Genomic DNA, 20849 nt, shown 5'->3' on the forward strand with positions numbered 1-20849 from the left:
CAAAATTAACACACCAATTTTGACACCGCTAGGGTAAATAAAACCATCTTTTAATTATGGTTGCATTAAACAAAACCTACCTCGATAACATTGACGTGTAGACGTCATTAGACTGCTCTCTTTCTCTGTTTTTGCGCACTGCCGGGGAAATCTCCCGCTTGACCTTGATGAGATCGTCCACCGTGTTGAATAACAGCTTAATGTAGCCTCTCTTGAGTCCAACCAGGTGGTTGGGCTGAGTGACAAAAGAGAAGAATGCTTGAAAGTGATTTGCAAGCTGTCATTATTCCTTGTACACACTAAAAATTATTCTCACCAGATCCAGATCCTCTTTTGCGAGAATTTCAAGCTTGGACACTTTGCCTTGGAACTTTCTTGACAAATATGAGATGACTTCTCTTTCGCAGTTCTACAACAAAGTGCCAGTGTTGTTATAGGCTCTTATTACGGCATCTGATAAGAATGATGCAAATTTTATGGTCTCATTTACCTTTTTTGTGGCAACATAAAAATAAGGCTTGAAAGGGAGTGCAACCTACACATAGGGTAAATATTAAATTTCATGCTTCTTATTCAGAATTATGTAATATTTACTACATACAGGTAACCAAAAGTTTTAAAACCTTTTCCCCAACACACCTTGAACCTGCTTCCATCCTCCTGGATAAAATAATAGTCCACAACACTGATCATTCTTTTGTCTTCATCCAGGATCTCAGCCTGGAAGTACACGTTTAGATTTTGTAATGACAGAAAAGGCAAACACGGTGTGTGAGTGAAAACCTACAGGATGCATGTTGATCAACCAGCCAGTTTTCTCTCCTGGTTCTTTCATCCTGTCAAAGCCGAAGCGACCGTCCATCTCATCCGTGAACTGGCTGCGCTCCAGCCTCTTGAGGGCTGACATCGAGGAGCCATCATCCCTGGTTTAAATACATTTTCCTCCATCAGTAACCCATTTAAAGGGGAAGCCAACCCCCTAAATAAATATTTAGTATTTTATATGCAGCTAGTTTAACCCGAATGTTGACTTCATGTACTGTAAACATAGTCACAGTTGCTCATGGCGCTGACATAACGACCAATCATAGCTCAGCTTGATAACGTCACATGTCTAAACTAATAAAACGGGAGAGCTGTGATTGGATCGTTACCTGAGCCATGAGCAACTGTGATGTAATTTTCAGAGTCAGTGGGAAAATGGCGGCCCCCTGAGATGGATAAAAACGGGTGGATTTTGCTTCATAACTCATATTCCACAAACGCAATAGTAATCAGAATGCCGTGCGTAGACTAGTAGGGCCACATGTAACAGATTATTGTAAAGACATTTTTTGGGTTCACCTCTACTGGAAAGACATTTAAGTCATATACAAGTATGCGCCATTTCATTTTCGTTGTGGATAATAGATGCGGAATTACTTACTGGTTCTCCTGTTCTCCACTTTTACCCCGGTCCGATTTGAATCTTCCACTATTTTGCAACACCATTTTGTGTGGTGGTTTGACCACAGGCCAGTAATAGTTGTTACCAGCTCCGATTTGGTGTTATTTCTGGGATAGATTCTGCATCTGCTAATATTATGGAGCTATTTCAAACCTGCGCCGTTGTTCCTCTGACAGTGACAAACCTTGTGTTTTCTTAGTTTGGCGCGTTCGCACAATTCCCGCGAGATCACCGCCGCGAATACTTCTCACAAAGATCGTTTATTTTTAACGCAGTCACTTTTGCAACAGGTAGTCAAAATTTCAGAGAGGACTTTCCCCCCAACCCACGATTAAAGTTTTCATTTTTGTATTTTTATATCGTAAATTTATTATAAATCTTTTAAATAAATTTATTTATTATAAATGCTTTATTTGATAAAAAAAAAAAAAAGACCTAAGTATCACTATGTAAAATAGTTTAATGCATTTTAATTAATGGATTTATTTTTATTTACTACATTTAATTAAATAATTTCTGAATGAGACAAAAATAAATGACTATATTAATACAAAGACATGACCGCAAAAAAAAATAAAAAATACAAATTTAAGTTAGTTCAGGCACATATATATTTTTTTATGTCTAGCTCATTCTTTGAACTGTACCCTCATATCAATATTCTCTTCTTCATGACAATAACCTCGTTATTTCGCTAAAGTACGACGATACTCGCGAAGAAGACAATACGACTACTTTTGCCCCACGGATAAAGGCATCGACAAGTACAAGCGATCTGTGAGGGAGTTTCCGTTTGTTTGTGAGTGGGAGGAGCTTAACCCCCATACACATGTTTACTACACTGGGGGGAGGGGAGTTGCACTGAGGAGTGACTGACACCAGACTTCAGGTAGGTGCAGCTTGACACAAGGTTCAGACAGTTCAACAAAAGTGACTTAACTCGAGACACCAGGGATGGCTTATTGGCATATTTATTTTAACGGAGCCATTGGAGGTTGGCAGGGAAATATTTTATTCTCTTAGCTAGCCTGCTAACATCGATTGCAAATGTCACACTGACTGTACTATAGTTTTTTTGTTTTTTGTTTTTTTAAATAAAATAATATTGGAATTATCATCTTAACAAGAAACACGTCGGTGTAACAGGCACATTCGTTTTTCGTTTTCAAGTGAACGCATTTTTTCTTTTTAAACCTGGACTTCTGGGCGATATCAAGATCAAAACATAGCTATTAGTATAAACAGCGAAGACGCCCCTTACCCTGGCATAAAAGACTTAATAAAAACATTTAAATCGACACATACATTTGCAGTTTTATTCAGCATAGTGTACGTGTTTCATGTGCAAATTCAGTTTGTTGCTGCTAGCTGTATCGTCATCCTTCAGCCCCTCAGTACTGTACTGACCTTTGCACCATTTGTAGCCAAGTGGCCACTCTTGGATCTGATGTCAGCTTTTGCAGAGCGGCTGTTTTGTTTACCAGACACTGCCTGGGAAAAGTTGCGTGCACCAACTCGAGATCAGGATAAAATCCCAGAGGGAAAATTGATTTGGACGCAACAACACGCTAATGTTTATGCTTATATTAAAATCATCTGCCAGTGTGATGAATACTGAAATGGGAAATAATTTATTTATTGGGCTATTCTGCCTCCTATACTAAGTCTGATGGTAGTAGTCAAATGTACAGTTTAATAATCAGTTACCCAGCATGTCCTTCTGCTGATATGACCTCTGGTCACCTTCAGTTAAATGTCCCTAGACTAGAATAGAATATGGCAGTCTGTCTCCAACCCTGCTTTGCCTCCCTCCCTGTTTACAAAGAAGATTGACTTTAATCAATGGGAGAGAACAAACAAGTTAATTCATAGGCGAGTGTATAAGTAAATAGTGTGATATCAACACAACATGCTCTGATAATCCAGCAGTTGTTGATAATCAATTAAGGAAATTTAGTCAAAAGGCCCATTCTTAACAAAAATGTTAACAGTTTCTTTTTTTCCCCACAGTGTCAGGAGGATGTTCGTGAATGCTCGCATTTGCATTATTAGGATTAATCCTATGGATTTGTTTTCACCTGCGGAGGATTAATAGCCTCACAGTGGCAATGCCCGAGAAAGGAAAGGAATCTCCGTCAGGCGGCGGCCCCCCTGCACTTCAGGAGGAAGTGGCTGCTGCACCCTCCTCTCATCCAGGCCGACAGTGTGTATCAACACAGCCCGAGGAGAACATCCTTCGAGGTCACAGCTCGCAGCAGCAGCCCCTCGCCACACAAAAGCCTTCTACAAGCAATGTGCCAATGCTCAGATCCGGGCCCAGGGCGAGGGAGCGTCTCAAGTTTATTCTGGGAGCCTCAGAGGACAATTCCTCGGACGAGGAGACGTTGGCAGCCAAACCGCCGAGTGGCGCTTCGCAGCCGTCATCGTCTGCCGCCAAGTCACCTCGTCATCAGACATCGCCTGATGTGCCGCAGCCCAGCTCCTCAGGCATGAAGTAAGATTGTGCTGGTATACAGTGTGATACATACGAATGACAGCCTGACACATGCGCATGGAAACATCTCAGTTGCAGCTCTTTGAAGTTACTTTGGTCTCATTTCAAAGTTGTTTACACTGTGTTTATCGTGACAGACGGGCATTCGACACATTGTCCTCCTGTCCTCAATAACTGGCTCTTATCATCTGACGACAAGTTGACCTGTGCTATTGTTGTATGCTGCACACCCCTTCTGCTCTATTATTGGACCAGAGTGACTTTGAAATTTGTGCGGCCGGTGACTCCAGGACAAACCCTGTTTTCACTTAAGTGACTTGTTTTGACAAAAACACCTTTCGTTTTCTGTTTATTTTACTGTTAATTTTACTTTTACTTTATGGCGGGAAGGGTGATTTGTCTTTTCAGAACATTTCTGCAGTAGGTACAATGAATAATGCGGCACATGTGTGAGTCCTTAGAAATATAATGGAACCTTAAAGTCAAGCCTCTCTGAAGTAGTTTAATTCAGAATTGGGGCAAAATTTAGTGGAAATGTGTCTCTAAAGCTGGAAAAAAAACTTTTGTTTCATTCACATACTGTACTTCACTTATGTTTGGTTTTTAATCGGTATGCTCGATACCCCTTCTTTTTCTGACTGATACCAGTATTAGTATTCAAAGCTTGACTAGTCACCGATACCGATATCAAGTATTGATACCACCACTAGTACTGTTGATCCATAAAATTTCCCCCAAAAAACAATGACAGATAATTTTATGCTCCAATATAGCATTTTTCCTTAAAATTTCATGAAATTAATGGCAAGTTTCTATTCTTCTAATTTCTACTTCCTGGCCATAAAATGGCCACAAGTACCGATACCATGAAATTAGACCAGGTATTGGCACTCACCCATTCGTATAGTTTTTAAGTTTTTATATTAAATTTAACCGTGGTGTATACTAGTGTTGTTCCGATACCGTTTTTTGGCCCCTGATACCGATTCCGACACTCAGCTTTGCAGTAACGTCCGATGCCGATACTGTACCGATTAGGAGTGTGACGATATATCGATATCGTGATATTTTGTCTCCCGATAGATTATACACCTACGCAAGTATCGTGATATTTGCAGTTAATAACCAGCCACTGTAAAAGCTCCATTGTTCATGACTCATTGAGCAATTACTTGGCGGGCCATTAGGGGGAGTACCTCATAAGAGTGGCGGGGAAATGGACGCAAGTCTTCAGGCGAAGAAGACTCATGAGCTTAGTTTATTATTATTATTATTATTATTATTATTATTATTATTATTATTATCATTATTATTATTATTATTATCATTATTATTATTATTATTATTATTATTATTATAATTATTATATTTATTTTTATTTATTATTTTTAGATATTTATGTATTATATTATATATTTATTTAATTATATAATTATAATATGAATTACAATTTTGTAATATTTTTTATTTATTATTTATTGACATTATTATTTATTGACATTTATTTATATTATTATTATTTTATTTGTTATACATTATTATTATTATTATTATTATTATCATTATTATTAATATTATTATTATTATTAGGGCGGCACGGTAGTCGAGTGGTTAGAACCTCCGCTTCCCAGTTCTGAGGTCTCCGGTTCGAGTCCAGGCTCGGACCTTCCTGGGTGGAGTTTGCATGTTCTCCCCGTGCCCGCGTGGGTCTTCTCCGGGTACTCCGGTCTCCTCCCACATTCCAAAGACATGCATGGCAGGTTAATTGGGCGCTCCGAATTGTCCCTAGGTGTGCGTGTGAGTGTGGATGGTTGTTCGTCTCTGTGTGCCCTGCGATTGGTTGGCAACCAGTCCAGGGTGTCCCCCGCCTACTGCCCAGAGCCAGCTGAGATAGGCGCCAGCAGACCCTGCGACCCTTGTGAGGAATAAGCGGTCAAGAAAATGGATGGATGGATTATTATTATTATTATTATTATTATTATTATTATTATTATTATTTTATGATTAGTTGTATCGTAGATTACCGTGGTTTTATTACCTGAGCAATCTATTGATAATTGTGGTATCGTCATATCGTGAGATAACCGTTATCGTGAGCCTTGTATCGCATATCGTATCATATCGTGAGGCAGCCAGAGGTTCCCACCCCTAGTAGTGATACCTACGTGTTTTGTTTTGTTTTTTTTATTGTTTTTTTTCCTCAACATGAAAAAGCTGTCCTGCCATTGGTTCACAGCATTCAAAGGCCAATAGGATATCTTGGCTCAGCATGCAGTGAACATGTCACACATCAGTGAATGTTGTGCACGAGCAAGACACAAGATGCTGCATCCAAAGTCCTATATTAACTTGTAGCGTCGGAAATAATGGTATCGGCATGTTACTTGTTAATACTCACTGATGCCGATACCACTGTTTTAATGCAGTATCGGGGTCTCTGCCGTTACCAGTATCGTTATCGGAATAACACTGGTGTATACCTGTAATGGCAGTTACAAGTTAAAATTTTACCAAAGCATTGGCCAGAACATTTTTATGACAGCAAGATCTGGGAAGATTCCCATTATCATTTTATTTATTGAATCCAGCATTCCAGAGCCGATTGTGTCTGCTTAATAATAGAGCAGTTGCAGTTGAAGGAACACTTTGCTAGTCTTGGGTCTGCTCCGTTTAAACTTGTAATGGGCAGCTTGCGGTCTGTCTTATCTGCACTTGTGGGAGGGGAAAGCCAAAGGGAGCTTGACAGGAAGTGTAATTCTTTTGTGGTAGTTTTCATTTCACTTTTCAAACGCGCAAGATTGTAACGCTCGCAACTACGTAAATGGACGGCGAGGTTTTTCAAAGCACCACCTGGTTCCCATACCTACAAAGGTCAGTCACTAAAGTGTTGTCATTTGACACCATTGCTTGTGCGTATGTGTTCCGTTTCGAGTTTGTTTATGAACGCAGCAGTTCCAATCAGATGCTGCTGCAGATGCGTTTGAACATGATGAAGGATTGCTCATCATGTAGCTGTAGTTATGTAAGCTCTTACGTGTATAACAAGTGAGCTCTTTCCAGAGGAGGGAAGTGGATTAACTGTTGTTCAACTCTGTGGTATGGCATCATCATTGATGTTCTTGTTAGGTGGCTTTTATCAGTGAAATGTACTTACTTCCACATTTATATGTACAGTTGGGTATGTCACTCAAGTCCTGCATACTGTATATATTTTCCCAGAGGAGAGGATAAGATAAGAAAATGGAATAAAAAGTACTTGTAAACAAGTACAATCTCTTATAGATTGCTGAAGAAAGTGCAGCTTTTATATTATGGCTCATATCAACTTCACTGATCAAAGAATTTACTTCCAAACATGGGAAAGTGTTTGCGTCACTAATGTCAGTGAGGCTTGGGAGTAATAAAATAATAAACAGTGCTGGAATCTTCTTCTTCTTCTTCTTCTTCTTATTCTTATTATTATTATTATTATTTTTTTTCTTTTTCTTTGGTGTAGTTTCTAATAGTTTGCACCTCTGACATGGCGGAACACGCAAACCAAAATATTACAATCATCTCTAAGTGTGATCCAATTAAAAAAAACAACAACAAAAAACAGCATTGTTTTGAAGTCAGTTTGAAGCAGCTCTTATACTGGACCTAATAATACCCAATGAGTGCATGATAAGACTAAATCATATCTTACCAGAACTCAGACTGGTTTCCCACTCGCTTTAAAATCAGTTTTGTCTTTTACATTTTGATTCTGATGCATTTTTCTACAAATGTGAACCTTCCCTTTTAAACATATTAACTGACAGACCAGCTATTGCACAATATACCCAATTTAATTTATGCTATATTTCAATTCAAAACATTTTAGGGCAATTTTAACAATGTAAAGTCCTTTCTTTCTATGGGAAGTGTTGTAGAAATACAATTTACTTGCAACAGCAAAAACAAGATAAGGACAATACAGTACAGTACTTTAGATTGGCTGCTTCATCGCAGAACCTGAACTTTGACTTTGACTTTGGCTTTTGATTTCCGCAGCTCATTTTCTTTTTGCTTTTCTTCAAGCTGTTTACTTGTGCTCGAGGTTCTGTTCCGCTACCTGTCTCTGACAATATTGAAGGCTGTATGTGAGCCAAACACGGTTTCTTGGCAAGACAAATCATTCTAAGATTTCCCGTTTCAGGCCCAGCATGTCTGGTCCTCACTTGGTGAAAAAAGGACGCGAACACAGAAAGATGGATCTTCACAGAGACTTCACTGTGGCCTCACCTGCTGAGTTTGTCACTCGCTTTGGTGGAAATCGTGTCATCGAAAAGGTGAGCAAAAACCCTGATGTCCTGTCTAAATGACATTTTATGCTTTAATTGGCAGAACTCAATAAGGTGAGAGTTAGGATGAAAGTGCAGAGACTAGGGATGGACCAATTATCGCCGTCGATATTCAGCATTTTGACGAATATCGGCGTCCGCCATTTTGAAGAATCATACGGCCGATAATAGATCAATAAGTGGTCAAAGAAATACAAATCAATCAAGGGAACTAGTTATTTACATTTTCATAGATGCTTATGACCCTGGGAACTCTGCACCTTCTCTTTTTGTTTGTAATTAAAACTATGATAAGTAACATTTTAATACTTCAGATAATTTTAAATTTAACGCTTTTACTGCCACACGTTATAAAAAAAAAACACCCCCCACATTGCCAGGCGATTTCGAGCATTTGAACTCAAAAGATACATTTTCTCCACAACTGTCACTTTGTCACTAATATATTTTTTTTTGTTTAATGAAGTTCTGTGATTTAGGGTTGATGTGACAAAGGCTTTGATCATTCACGACATCCTTGAAAACATTCTATTTCATCACATTTCATCATGTTTCATTACAATTTCATACACCGGCAGCCCATTGATTACAATGCTGCCATCTGCTGGCCGTAGTTAGCGGCTGTTTTTGATTCCACAACCCATTGACCAGGCAGCGCTGCACTTAGACATTGTGCTGCCCATTGATAAAAAAAATAAAAATAAATAAAACATGTAGTTGACGTCATTTAACGTTTATGGCGGCATACGTTGTGATTTTACCAATCTTTATTCACCGTCAATGAGATAAAAAATTATTTAGGGAGCTGTTTACTCAAGGTTTTACTTTTAACTTTTAATGAAAGGTTACCTACCCTAAAAAATCCCTTAAAGGGATACTTGACTCATTGAGCCATTTTTAGCAGTAAAAAAATAATATTTTGTCTATAATTAATGTGGTAACTTCATTATTTTTCATGTACAATTAATATCTTTAAAAAGTATTGTTTCTACTTGCTGTCGACTGATGATGACATCACCTGTGCTGAGGAAGTAGGTAACGACCAATCATGGCTCAGTTTGCTGACCAACCCCAGAAAGCAGGTGAGCCATGATTGGTCGTTACCTACTTCCTCAGCACAGGTGATGTCGTTATCAGTTGACAGCAAGAGGAAAAAATAGTTTTAAAGGTATTAATTGTACATGGAAAATAATGAGGTTATCAAATTAATTCTGGATACATTGCGAACTTTTCACTGCTGAAAATTGTTCAATGAGTCAAGTATCCCTTTAACTTTTTGTTAATTTTTAAAACAAAGATGTCTGTTACTAAGATTTTTTTTAAACTCCAATATTTTACGAACCCTAAACACTGTTCAATAAACATATGCTTAAAAATAAAAACTAAGTATTTTTAAAATTTTTGGTGCCAATATTTTCTAGGGATGTCACGATAAGGGCAATATCGTGATATTCAAACTTCCACAATATTGTCGTCGTCATGTTCACAATATTTAAAAGGGACACATCTGTGAAAAAGTCAGGTTGATTTCCATTTGTGCAGTTCTAGCACATAGTGGCTACTTTATTAGTGCAATTTAATTTTCATTAGGGATATTTTGGCCTTTTATGTTTAAAATCTATGCTAATTGGCAGGTGAAGGGGAACCTAATTTGCTTGTGAAGCGATCAATGTGTGCTTGCATTACCAAGTAAGTGCCTCAATATTGTTATTAGAGATTGTAGGTGGTTCATATGCATTGCTGTTATGTACAAAAGCACAATATTTTATTTTATTTATTTTTATTTTTTTTTTAAGTATAAGCTCTCTTTTTTTTTTTTAAGTATTGTGATCTTTTTTAAATATCGCCAACGCCCCTACAATATTGTGATAATTATCGTATCGTGAGCTTCATATCATGATAATATCGTATCGTGATATTTGGATAGCGTTACATCCCTAATATTTTCCCTTTTAATGAAAATGAATATCTGCACCGAAAATCAGTTTTATCGGCCTCGGCCCTGAAAAAACCTTATCTGTCTATCTCTAGTCGAGACATGAATTTATGTTTACCATTTGAGTGACTATGGCATCAATGGAACTGTCAACTTCCCAGAATCACATTGACACCATCATTTAAGGCATGAATGCTAATGGAATGCTACGTTGTAGCATTCGCTTATTATTTTGTGGGCGACAAATGTTAGTTGTTGCTGTTATTTTTTTTCCTACTCTACAAATCTCTTCTTCGTTCCGTTTTGCCTCTTCCACAGGTGCTGATTGCCAACAACGGCATCGCTGCGGTGAAATGCATGCGCTCTATCCGACGCTGGTCCTACGAGATGTTTCGTAATGAGAGGACCATCCGCTTTGTGGTCATGGTCACTCCGGAAGACTTGAAAGCTAACGCAGGTACTTGCACGGTAGTTACAATTGAGCACGTCATCGACATGATGCATGACTCGTCTGTCATCTGTTTTCAGAATACATCAAAATGGCAGACCACTACGTGCCTGTTCCTGGAGGGCCAAACAATAACAACTATGCCAATGTGGAGTTGATAGTGGACATTGCCAAAAGAATCCCAGTGCAGGTAAATATCAGTGTTCGATATCTGCTGCCAGAATTAATGAGAAAAACAAAGTTATTTAAAGAAATGTGTAAAAAAAAAATATTTGTGTCTCTATCAACAGGCAGTGTGGGCCGGCTGGGGTCACGCTTCAGAAAATCCCAAACTACCTGAGTTGTTGAACAAAGCTGGCATTTCATTTTTGGGTAAAACAAAATTTGAAAAACCTCATTTGTGTTAGTGCTTGTTTTCCATTGTATGTTTGTTCTAGGGCCACCCAGCAAGGCAATGTGGGCTCTTGGGGATAAGGTGGCTTCTTCGATTGTGGCGCAGAGTGCAGATATTCCCACGCTACCGTGGAGTGGATCAGGTTTGACCTTTTCTCCTTGCTTTACACAATGTAAACAACATTGCTGAGTTTGCTCAACTGAGGTCTTGAGATTTGGTGAGGTCACCAGGAAAATGCTTAACTCTGTTCTTTATGTCCCATTCCAGGTCTGAAAGTGGACTGGAGGGAGGCTGACCAAATTCCCGGCAATGTAATCAGTGTTCCGCCTGAGGTCTACACGCAAGGCTGCGTTGTAGATGTAGATGATGGTCTAGCGGTAGGCACCAACAAAACTATGTGGCATTTTTTCAAAATGATTGACATTCATTATGTTGCATCCCAAACTGTACTGTTTGTCTCATGGGACAGGGAGCTGAGAGAATTGGTTATCCAGTTGTCATCAAAACTTCAGAGGGTGGAGGCGGAAAAGGTATCCGGAAAGTAGAAAGTGCTGACGATTTTCCAAGCTCATTTAGACAGGTATGTGAACTCTTTTTGGGTACTTTCATGTAAGTTCTGTGTAATCCAGCCCCTCATATGCCATCCATCCATTTTCTTAACCGTTTATTTCTCACAAGGGTCTTGGGGAGTGCTGGCGCCTATCCCAGCTGGTTTCGGGTAGGAGGAGGGCTACACCCTGAACTGGTTGCCAATCAATTACAGCCAGCCTCTCATATGGAGGACCAAAAATGCCAAAATAATAAATAAATAAAAGTGAAAATAAAAAGGATATATATATTAAAAAAAAACAAATCCAAAATTAAATACAAAAACAAATATCAATGGAAATTTTAAAGAAAAATCACAAAATACATGTGCATAAATAAAAGTAAAAATAAATAAAATATAATAATAAATAAATATATAAATACATAATATCCTCCTGACAGCAGGAAAAAAAAATATTGTCCAATCATGTTTATTTTGATATTCCCCAATCTTTGCGAAGTAACTGGAATACTGCAAAATAAATTTTTGGGGAAAAAATAAGTTTTTATTTTTAACCTATGATGTGTCTACTGCAGAGGACATTTTTTAAAAACTTAAATGCTAGGCTCAAATACAGTTAAAATAATTCAAACAATACTCTTATGTATTCTTAAGAGTCTTATAGAACACATGCTAACAACATTTAAAGCCTAAATTTGTTCAATAAAAAGTGTTATACACTTACTTTTGCTCTTCCCAAAAAAGTGCTTGCACTGAGGGAAGCCCCACCCCTACACATTTGGTATCATTGGAAAGCTTTGAATGTCCTCTATAGAGCACAAATTGAGTTAATTAAATCGTATGCACTGGGTGGGAAATATTCAGGTTTAAAAAGGTCCACTACAGAGGACAAATTTGAATTGCTGGTAGTCAGGAGGATATATAAATATAAATAAATAAATGTGGAAATAAATACAAAAATGTGTCATAAAATGTGTGAAGTTGTTGCAAGTTGTAGTGACAGTGGACAAGATAGTCCATTGCTGGAGCTCTCCATGCAAGCTGGCGAGACTTCCTTGTTTGCCGACCTCACTTTACCATTTGAAAGGCAGTTTGCAATGGCAAAGTCCAACCCAAATCACACTGAGTACCGACCCCTCATTTGAATAGCATTTCATGACACATTTTATGCTGACAGTCTCTGCAGCATGAAATAAATAAATATGAATGCAGTGATTTTATTTATTTATTTGTTTATTTATATATTTCATATTTAAATCTACCTATATTTATTTAATTTATTTTTTTATTTTTTTATTTATTTCCACACTTATTTTTATTTTTTGAGTCTCATTTATTATTTTTTGTTGTTTTTTTATTTCCAGTTGTACGGTATTTGTTTTTTTGTATTTAATTTTTTAAATTCTTTTTTTTACATCCGTTTTTATTTTCTATTTATTTATTTATTTATTTATGTTTTTGTTTTTATTTCCAGTTATATTTATTTTTTGGATTTTATTTTTTTATTATATTTTTTTAGATCCGTTTTTATTTTCTATTTATTTATTTATTTGTTTATTTATTTTTTAGAGTTGCATTTTTCATCTTCCACACACATACATATGCATGTACTTTTTTTCTTTTTTTTCTCTCTTCTTAATGACAAACGTATATTGAATGCAGGTTCAGACGGAAGTACCTGGCTCGCCCATTTTCATCATGCAGCTGGCCCAGCATGCAAGGCACCTTGAGGTCCAGATACTGGCCGATGAATACGGAAATGCCATTTCTTTGTTTGGTCGAGATTGTTCCATCCAAAGAAGGCACCAGAAGATCATAGAGGAAGCACCTGCAACCATAGCTGCAAACGCGACATTTGAGCAGATGGAACAGGTCAGTCACATTATTTGTTTCGGCCTGGGCAGCGAACACCATGAGGTTTCTTCACATTTTAAAAAACTCCTTCCACAGATTTTATCCAATTGACTTGAATCTGCGGGTGATGATCCAAATGAAGAGTAAATGCAAAACTTTTTATTTCGCCAAATGCTGTTGCTGTGGTGACGTGCTATTTGCCAAGAAAAATGAAGCCGATTTTTGGCTGTCTCCACATTAGTGAAAACGTATTAAACCTGGCACACTCATCACACCTGGCAAAATAATATATATTTTTAGTTTATTGTAATTGTACTGTGTCCAACAAAAATGGCCCAGTTGCGCCCCCTACAAAGGTTTAATGCCCAGTTGTGTATTTCACCAAGATCTATGAGAAGTTTGATGCATAAGTAACAACTTAAGACCTGCAAAAAAAAGTCTCTTGGCGCTGTATGCTAAATCTAACAGGATGTCCGCCATTGTGAATTTTAGTTCAAATTTGGCCTCATTTACCACCTATTATAGAGGTCACATTTTAAAGCTCGAAATGTTATCTGATTGTCTTGAATTGATGAAAGGTAAAAGCAAAGATGTTACATTTTTCAACGCTTTTGCCGTGGCCATACGCTGTTTGCTATGAGAAATTATGCTGATTTTGGTGGTTTTAAACATGTGTGAACTGAAAACTGAAAACACATGAAATTTTCAACCCATATCAGGCCTGGCTTAAAAGCAAAACAAAACAAAGGTTATTGTGGCATTCCAATGTGCCAGTATCTGAATGTGGCCCGGCTTGTGCGAGTGCTCTTCAAAGCTGCTCACAGCTCGAGTTCGGGCTGCGAGGTCCCTATTGTTCCTGAAGGAATTATTATTATTATTATTATTATTATTATTATTATTATTCTCCTCCCTTCTTCTTCTTCTTCTTCTTCTTCTTCTTCTCCTCCCTTCTTCTTCTTCTTCTTCTTCTCCTCCCTTCTTCTTCTTCTTCTTCTTCTCCTCCCTTCTTCTTCTTCTTCTCCTCCCTTCTTCTTCTTCTTCTTCTCCTCCCTTCTTCTTCTTCTTCTCCTCCCTTCTTCTTCTTCTCCTTCTTCTTCTTCTCCTCCCTTCTTCTTCTTCTTCTCCTTCTTCTTCTTCTCCTCCCTTCTTCTTCTTCTCCTTCTTCTTCTTCTCCTCCCTTCTTCTTCTTCTTCTCCTCCTCCTTCTCCTCCTCCTCCTCCTCCTCCTTCTTCTTCTCCTCCTCCTCCTCCTCCTCCTCCTCCTCCTTCTTCTTCTTTATTATTTTTCTCCGCAAACGATCGCATTTTTGAGACACTAAACGTGAATGAAAACTCTGCAAACATTACACATACATCGGCGCTGTCGAAAAATTCGATATTTTAAACTCGCCATACATGATAACAGAAAAACAGCTCTGTAGGTTTACATAGGTTTAACGGATCCCTGTCACGCTACAATTGTCCTATACGACTACAAAAATTGGGTGGCACCTGTAGCACATCCAGATGAACAAAAAAAAGACTTCGATAGCTGTACCCTAAAATTAACAGGAAGTGAGGTATGCGTGTTTAATGTCCAATTTTGGCCCATTTTTGCACATTTACAGGGGTCACACTTTGTTACCTAGTCCTACACGGTTAACCCGATTTACGTCAAACTTGGGCTGTGCCATCTCAACACCTGGGGCATCAGGGTAAAAAGTAAAAAGTTTTCAACGTCCTGTATGATGGGGAAGGGGCATCAAGTTTGGAGTTTCAAAATTACTACTTAACGAAGCATTCCGGGTTGTACATTTAACGTAGTTCATGTAAATTTTTTGTATGTATTCGCTCCAACTTGGCCTGCATAGTGACATTTTGCTTCCTCTAGTACGCTGTTCGATTGGCCAAGATGGTGGGCTATGTCAGTGCTGGAACCGTGGAGTATCTTTTCTCCGAGGATGGAAGTTTCCATTTCTTGGAGCTAAATCCTCGCCTGCAGGTCGAACATCCCTGTACAGAGATGATTGCAGATGTAAACCTTCCAGCTGCCCAACTTCAGGTAAAATCATTACCGAATCATCCAAAGAATACTTACAGAGAATGCAATATTGATAAAAGCATTTGGAAAGGTGGCCTACAGGAAAGTGAAATGCGAAGACATTTAGTTTACCCTTTCAACTATCATTTCTTCCTCTTTTTCTGGACTATTAGGTGTAGGATGTATTTTTTTTATTCATCCATAACGCATTGGATCCCAACCTCTATTCTAGTTTATCTAGTTTATCTATTCTAGTTAGTTTAACCCAAAGGTGTTTGCTTGAGCTTGTACTTGGGTGCAGTGTTGCCAGGACAGAAAAGGACCTGCTCCAAACAGTTTACTCAAAATAGAGCGTAAAGAACTAGGCATGGGCAGATTCAGACGGTATGATAACTGAGAGCAAAAATATCACGGTATTAAAATTAAAATTTATGTATTTATTTTTAAATATATATTTAGGTTACTTCATAATTAGTGTTTTTCCCAGTGAAGGCAATCTACTATTTTAAACAAAATATTAATATTTCATACATTAAAAAATGTGGACCATATTAAGTTAAAATAAAGAAGGAAATATTAACATTCTTATTCTGTTTAATTCTTCTTATTAAGCCACAGTGTCTGCTCATGTTGTCCTTGGGGCTAGCTAGTACCCGCTGGCACCAAGTTTTTGAAGAAAAAGTGTATTTACTTATTTATTTTTTGTACTCTAGTACAATTAATAGACATAGCAAAAAGGTATCCTGTCATCTTCACCCCTCTTGCCTGTGTGAAACTGCTCAACCCTCCCCTCTCTGCTCAGCCAAGGAGTGAAAACAAGCTGCTGTCCTCAACAATAATCTTCAGAAATGCATCTTGTATAGCGATCTCTGCAAGCACCCAATCATATTACAGCAAGACTTTGCCTGCTTTGATAAGAAAAAAAGAAAAAAATGCTCTTTTCCGGTGACAGACAGTTTTAGCTAATTGAAACTGTGACTTTTTAAAACCAGGTAAACCGTCAAACTGGTAACCAGCCCATGCCTAGTTGGAACAAAGAGGGAAACTGAAGTGCTAATATTTAGCAACCATTTATCATTGTGAACTAAGTCCGGTTTGATTGTTTGAGGTGTGTCTAAATACTTTTGTCCTCATTGAATATTTTCTCAATGAGCCGATCTTGGCAACAAACTAAATTATTTTCACCCATTTTGTCATCTACGACAGATTGCCATGGGCATCCCCCTTTACAGAATTAAAGATATCCGTTTGCTCTACGGAGAAACTGCCTGGGGTGACAACATTATTAACTTTGAGATTCCAGAATGCCTGCCAAGTCCAAGAGGGCACGTCATAGCAGCCCGAATCACCAGTGAGAACCCTGACGAGGTAGCGCTCAGTCTCTCCGATAATATTCATTTTTCATTCTTTTCCCCAAAAATAATTCCTGTCTTGTTGGTTACAGGGGTTCAAACCCAGCTCAGGCACTGTGCAGGAGTTGAACTTCCGCAGCAGTAAAAATGTCTGGGGTTACTTTAGTGTTGGAGCAACCGGGGGTCTGCATGAATTTGCTGACTCACAGTTCGGGCACTGTTTCTCCTGGGGGGAGAATCGAGAAGAAGCCATTTCGTAAGTGTCTGTTTTGATTACTGGTATGTCGCTATATCATTTATGTGTATATTTTTGACAATAATATGTTGTAGGCAGCCTCACTAGTCTAAATACGGTATTCTGGTTAATATTGCGTTACTGCAGTGCTTCTCAAATAGTGGGGCGGGCCCCCCCAGGGGGGCGCGTTTGACCTCGGGGAACATGCTTTTTGATTTTTTGATTTTGATTTTTTTATTTTGATTTTTTTTACTGTCCTAGAATAAAGTGCAATTGCACCTCCACTACATTAGGGGGCAGTGGAGCTCTCATCATTGGCAGAGTGTGCGCAGGGAGCATTAGCTCGGTGGTGTGCGCTTTGCACACGCTTTGTTTTCTTGTTACTGGGGGGCATGACAGAAAATAATTGAGAAGCACTGCGTGATTGGAATATGAGTTATGCAGCAAAATCTACCCGTTTTTATCCATATCAAGGGACGGCCATTTTGTCATTTGCTGTTGACTGAAGATGACGTCACAGTTGCTCAGGGCTCAGGCAACAACCAATCACAGCTCACTTGTTTTCTGAAGCTGAGCTGTGATTGGTTGTTGCCTGAGACCTGGGCAACTGTGATGTCATTTTCACTCGACAGCAAGTGGCAAAATGGCCGTCTTCTGACATTGACAAAAACAGCTGGGTTTTGCTCCATAACTCATATTCCACAAATGTAATATTAATCAAAATGTCATGTTTAAATGAGTGAGGTCACATATAACATATTATTGTCAAGAAACGTTAAAGGTTGACTTCCCCTTTAAAAAGATTGGCATGGGAAGAAGACAGAATTTGTAAAAAATAAATAAATAAATGCTTGCAATTAATAGTATAAGACAAGAACAGAGAACACACACTACTTATTGTCCTTTTGTTTGCTGTGTCACTTAATGCTCCAGGAACATGGTGGTTGCAATGAAGGAGCTGTCAATCAGAGGGGATTTCAGGACCACTGTTGAATACCTCATTAAATTACTAGAAACAGAGAGCTTCCGAAACAATGACATCGACACTAGCTGGCTGGATCACCTGATTGCAGAGAAAGTTCAAGTATGCATCATTTGGTAGCTGTCTTAACATGTTGGTCTGGTAAATTTCACCACAAGAGGCCATGTTGTGACTTTTCTGCAGGCAGAGAGGCCAGACACTATGTTGGGAATCGTCTGTGGGGCTTTGCATGTTGCTGATGCAAACTTCAGAAAGAGCATGTCTGATTTTCTTCACTCACTAGAAAGGTCAGTACACAACACTTCACAAATGAACATGTATCATAATAAAACTAATGATTTAAAAAAAAAAATGTGTGCCTAAACGTTTGTACTTACAGAGGCCAGGTTCTGCCTGCAGCCAGCCTCCTCAACTCTGTCAGTGTCGATCTCATATACGAAGGGGTCAAATTCTGCTTAAAGGTATCTTTTCATTCCCATTTCATAGTGAACTTCATTCTAAATGAAGTACCTTCTGTGGTTGACATCAGGTCGCACGCCAGTCCCCGACAACATATGTCATCATAATGAATGGCTCCAACATTGAAATAGATGTCCACCGGCTCAGTGATGGTGGCCTTCTGCTCTCCTATGATGGCAGCAGCCATACAACGTATATGAAAGAGGAGCTGGACAGGTAAGCATTATATTACTTTCAGAGTAGGACCGAATTCATTTTTTTTCCGTGTACGACTTTAATTTGCAGCTACCGCATCATTGTTGGCAACAAGACCTGCGTGTTTGATAAAGAAAAGGATCCCTCTATGTTGAGATCGCCCTCTGCTGGTAAACTCCTGCAGTACATTGTTGCCGATGGAGCTCATATTTGCTCAGGCGAGACCTACGCAGAGATCGAGGTGAATTTGAGGAGATGGATTCAAACTACTCATAAGACAGAACCGCATTTTATGTGATCTACGCTTTGTGTTCTGGTCTCAGGTGATGAAGATGGTGATGACACTGACTGTACATCAAGCAGGACATATACATTTTGTCAAGAGGCCCGGGGCAGTTTTGGAGTCCGGCTGTGTGATGGCACGTATGAACTTGGATGACCCAAGCAGTATACACCGGGCAAGTGACTATATTACAAAAACTATATTGCAACCAATTAATGTCATGTGGACAGCTCACGTAGTACCTTTTGAGTTCTCTACACTGTGGTGAACACGACCACCGGCAGTTCTGATCAGGTTTGTTGACAGAAAGAAAAAGATTGTTCTTCTGAGAGACCGTCACAAGCTTCTTGGTAAACATGTCTACATCAACGAAAATCTCACCAAACGAAATACTGACATCGCCAAAAAGGCGCGACAAATGAAAAAGAATGGACTTATCGAAAGCACGTGGACAAAAGACTGCTGAATTTTTATTCAAACTAAAGATAACTCTGGTCAACAAAATACACGAATCGTGAAAAGAGCTGAAGATTTGGCGGCGCTTGAGAGACAACAGTAATTCACAACATCACAACAACAATATCACTAATTACCCAAAGCTGGAGTTATATTTAATTACTTGCTGACATTGCCAAGGCTAACTCTTGTTTTTACACCTGCATTGATAACATGTATTGCTGTTCCCGTTTGAATCTAAATATTGTCTGGGTCTAATTCGATTTGGACATTTGTTGTAACAGTCAAGGCTACATGATAAGGCTCTATTGTGGCTACAATGAAACTGCTGTCAAAATGGGGGTTGGTGATCTGGTTCCTGGAGTGCGGCTGGCGTGGGCCGCTCTGCTGGGTGAGCTTGGCTGGGTCGCGCTCAGGAGTCATCAAGAACTACAAAGTGCTAGCAACAGTGTGTAAGTTGATCCAAGGTCAGCAAAGATGCTACTGGTGAAAGAGAAGAATTGTGTTTGCCTTGGCTGCTCGCCTGGCGGTGTGGGCCTGCTGGTGGCGTCTGGGGACCGACTCACCAGTTCCAAATGACTGGCAGTAGCCACAATCTACACATGGACATTGAAGATGAATTGAGCGAGCAGTGTCTGGGATAGTATGGGATGGATAACATTAAAAATTAATGACTATTCTAAATAACGTATATGACTGATGCGTTATAGTAATGGGTTGATGGGGACGGGTCTTGAATAAGCCTCGGCTTCTACCCGTCAGCCCTTCTTTCGGTTGTCAATGTTGCAAATGATGTGATGTGATTGATGTAAGATGTAATGTGTCCGAAAGGAAAATATGAATAAACTAAACCAAACATAAGTCTAACCATGTTCTTCTCTCATGATCTAGGTGGAGCTCAATAGAGCCACCCTACCACCCCAGAACCCATTACCCATAGTTGGGGAAAAGCTCCACCAGGTGTTCCACAGCATCCTTGAAAACCTTGTTAAAGTAATGGAGGGCTATTGCCTCGAAGAGCCCTACTTTAGCACCAAGGTACATCAAAGCTGCGACGTAATTTGGATCAACATTAATTGATAATACTGACTTTCAAGCATGTTTTTTCTCTTTCTTCGTTTCTGCAGTTGAAACAGTGGGTAGCAACCCTCATGAAAACCCTGAGGGACCCCTCCCTGCCACTGCTGGAGCTGCAAGAGATCATGACTAGCGTGGCGGGCCGGATCCCACCTGGTGTCGAGAAAGATATCCGCAAAGTCATGGCCCAATATGCCAGCAACATCACGTCGGTCCTGTGCCAGTTTCCAAGCCAAAGGGTGAAAAATCACATTTTATTGTATTTTATTTTTTTTAAAAACAATGCTCAGCATAAAAGGGTACAGTCCCACATATTTTAAACTATTAAGCTTTCATTTTTATTGAA

General features: G+C 39.0%; 2 protein-coding genes across 5 annotated transcripts in view; one reads left to right on the forward strand and one right to left on the reverse strand.

The window, feature by feature from the left end:
* Positions 1-1637, reverse strand: part of pole (polymerase (DNA directed), epsilon) — a 32093-nt gene extending 30456 nt beyond the window's left edge. The window contains exons 1-6 of the mRNA XM_077522707.1: positions 1427-1637; positions 788-923; positions 640-720; positions 491-535; positions 317-409; positions 81-235 (exon numbers count right to left, since the gene is read on the reverse strand). Coding sequence (XP_077378833.1) covers positions 81-235; positions 317-409; positions 491-535; positions 640-720; positions 788-923; positions 1427-1491 — 575 coding nt within the window. The 5' untranslated portion in view covers positions 1492-1637. The remainder of the gene's footprint in view (positions 1-80; positions 236-316; positions 410-490; positions 536-639; positions 721-787; positions 924-1426) is intronic.
* A 621-nt stretch (positions 1638-2258) lies between these two features.
* Positions 2259-20849, forward strand: part of acacb (acetyl-CoA carboxylase beta) — a 44286-nt gene continuing 25695 nt past the window's right edge. For 3 of the 4 annotated variants that reach the window (XM_077522894.1, XM_077522895.1, XM_077522897.1), the window contains exons 1-21: positions 2259-2336; positions 3458-3941; positions 8119-8251; positions 10518-10656; positions 10728-10837; positions 10938-11019; positions 11085-11183; positions 11309-11418; positions 11511-11621; positions 13254-13463; positions 15315-15485; positions 16671-16832; positions 16909-17072; positions 17985-18135; positions 18217-18320; positions 18413-18494; positions 18563-18708; positions 18778-18928; positions 19011-19145; positions 20318-20464; positions 20554-20742. In XM_077522894.1, coding sequence (XP_077379020.1) covers positions 3478-3941; positions 8119-8251; positions 10518-10656; positions 10728-10837; positions 10938-11019; positions 11085-11183; positions 11309-11418; positions 11511-11621; positions 13254-13463; positions 15315-15485; positions 16671-16832; positions 16909-17072; positions 17985-18135; positions 18217-18320; positions 18413-18494; positions 18563-18708; positions 18778-18928; positions 19011-19145; positions 20318-20464; positions 20554-20742 — 3060 coding nt within the window. In that variant the 5' untranslated portion in view covers positions 2259-2336; positions 3458-3477. Of the gene's footprint in view, positions 2337-3457; positions 3942-6668; positions 6813-8118; positions 8252-10517; positions 10657-10727; positions 10838-10937; positions 11020-11084; positions 11184-11308; positions 11419-11510; positions 11622-13253; positions 13464-15314; positions 15486-16670; positions 16833-16908; positions 17073-17984; positions 18136-18216; positions 18321-18412; positions 18495-18562; positions 18709-18777; positions 18929-19010; positions 19146-20317; positions 20465-20553; positions 20743-20849 lie in introns of those variants that run through there. The other variant, XM_077522896.1, reaches the window with a different exon arrangement.

Source organism: Festucalex cinctus, chromosome 5 (assembly GCF_051991245.1).
Source record: "Festucalex cinctus isolate MCC-2025b chromosome 5, RoL_Fcin_1.0, whole genome shotgun sequence".
NCBI lineage: Eukaryota > Metazoa > Chordata > Actinopteri > Syngnathiformes > Syngnathidae > Festucalex > Festucalex cinctus.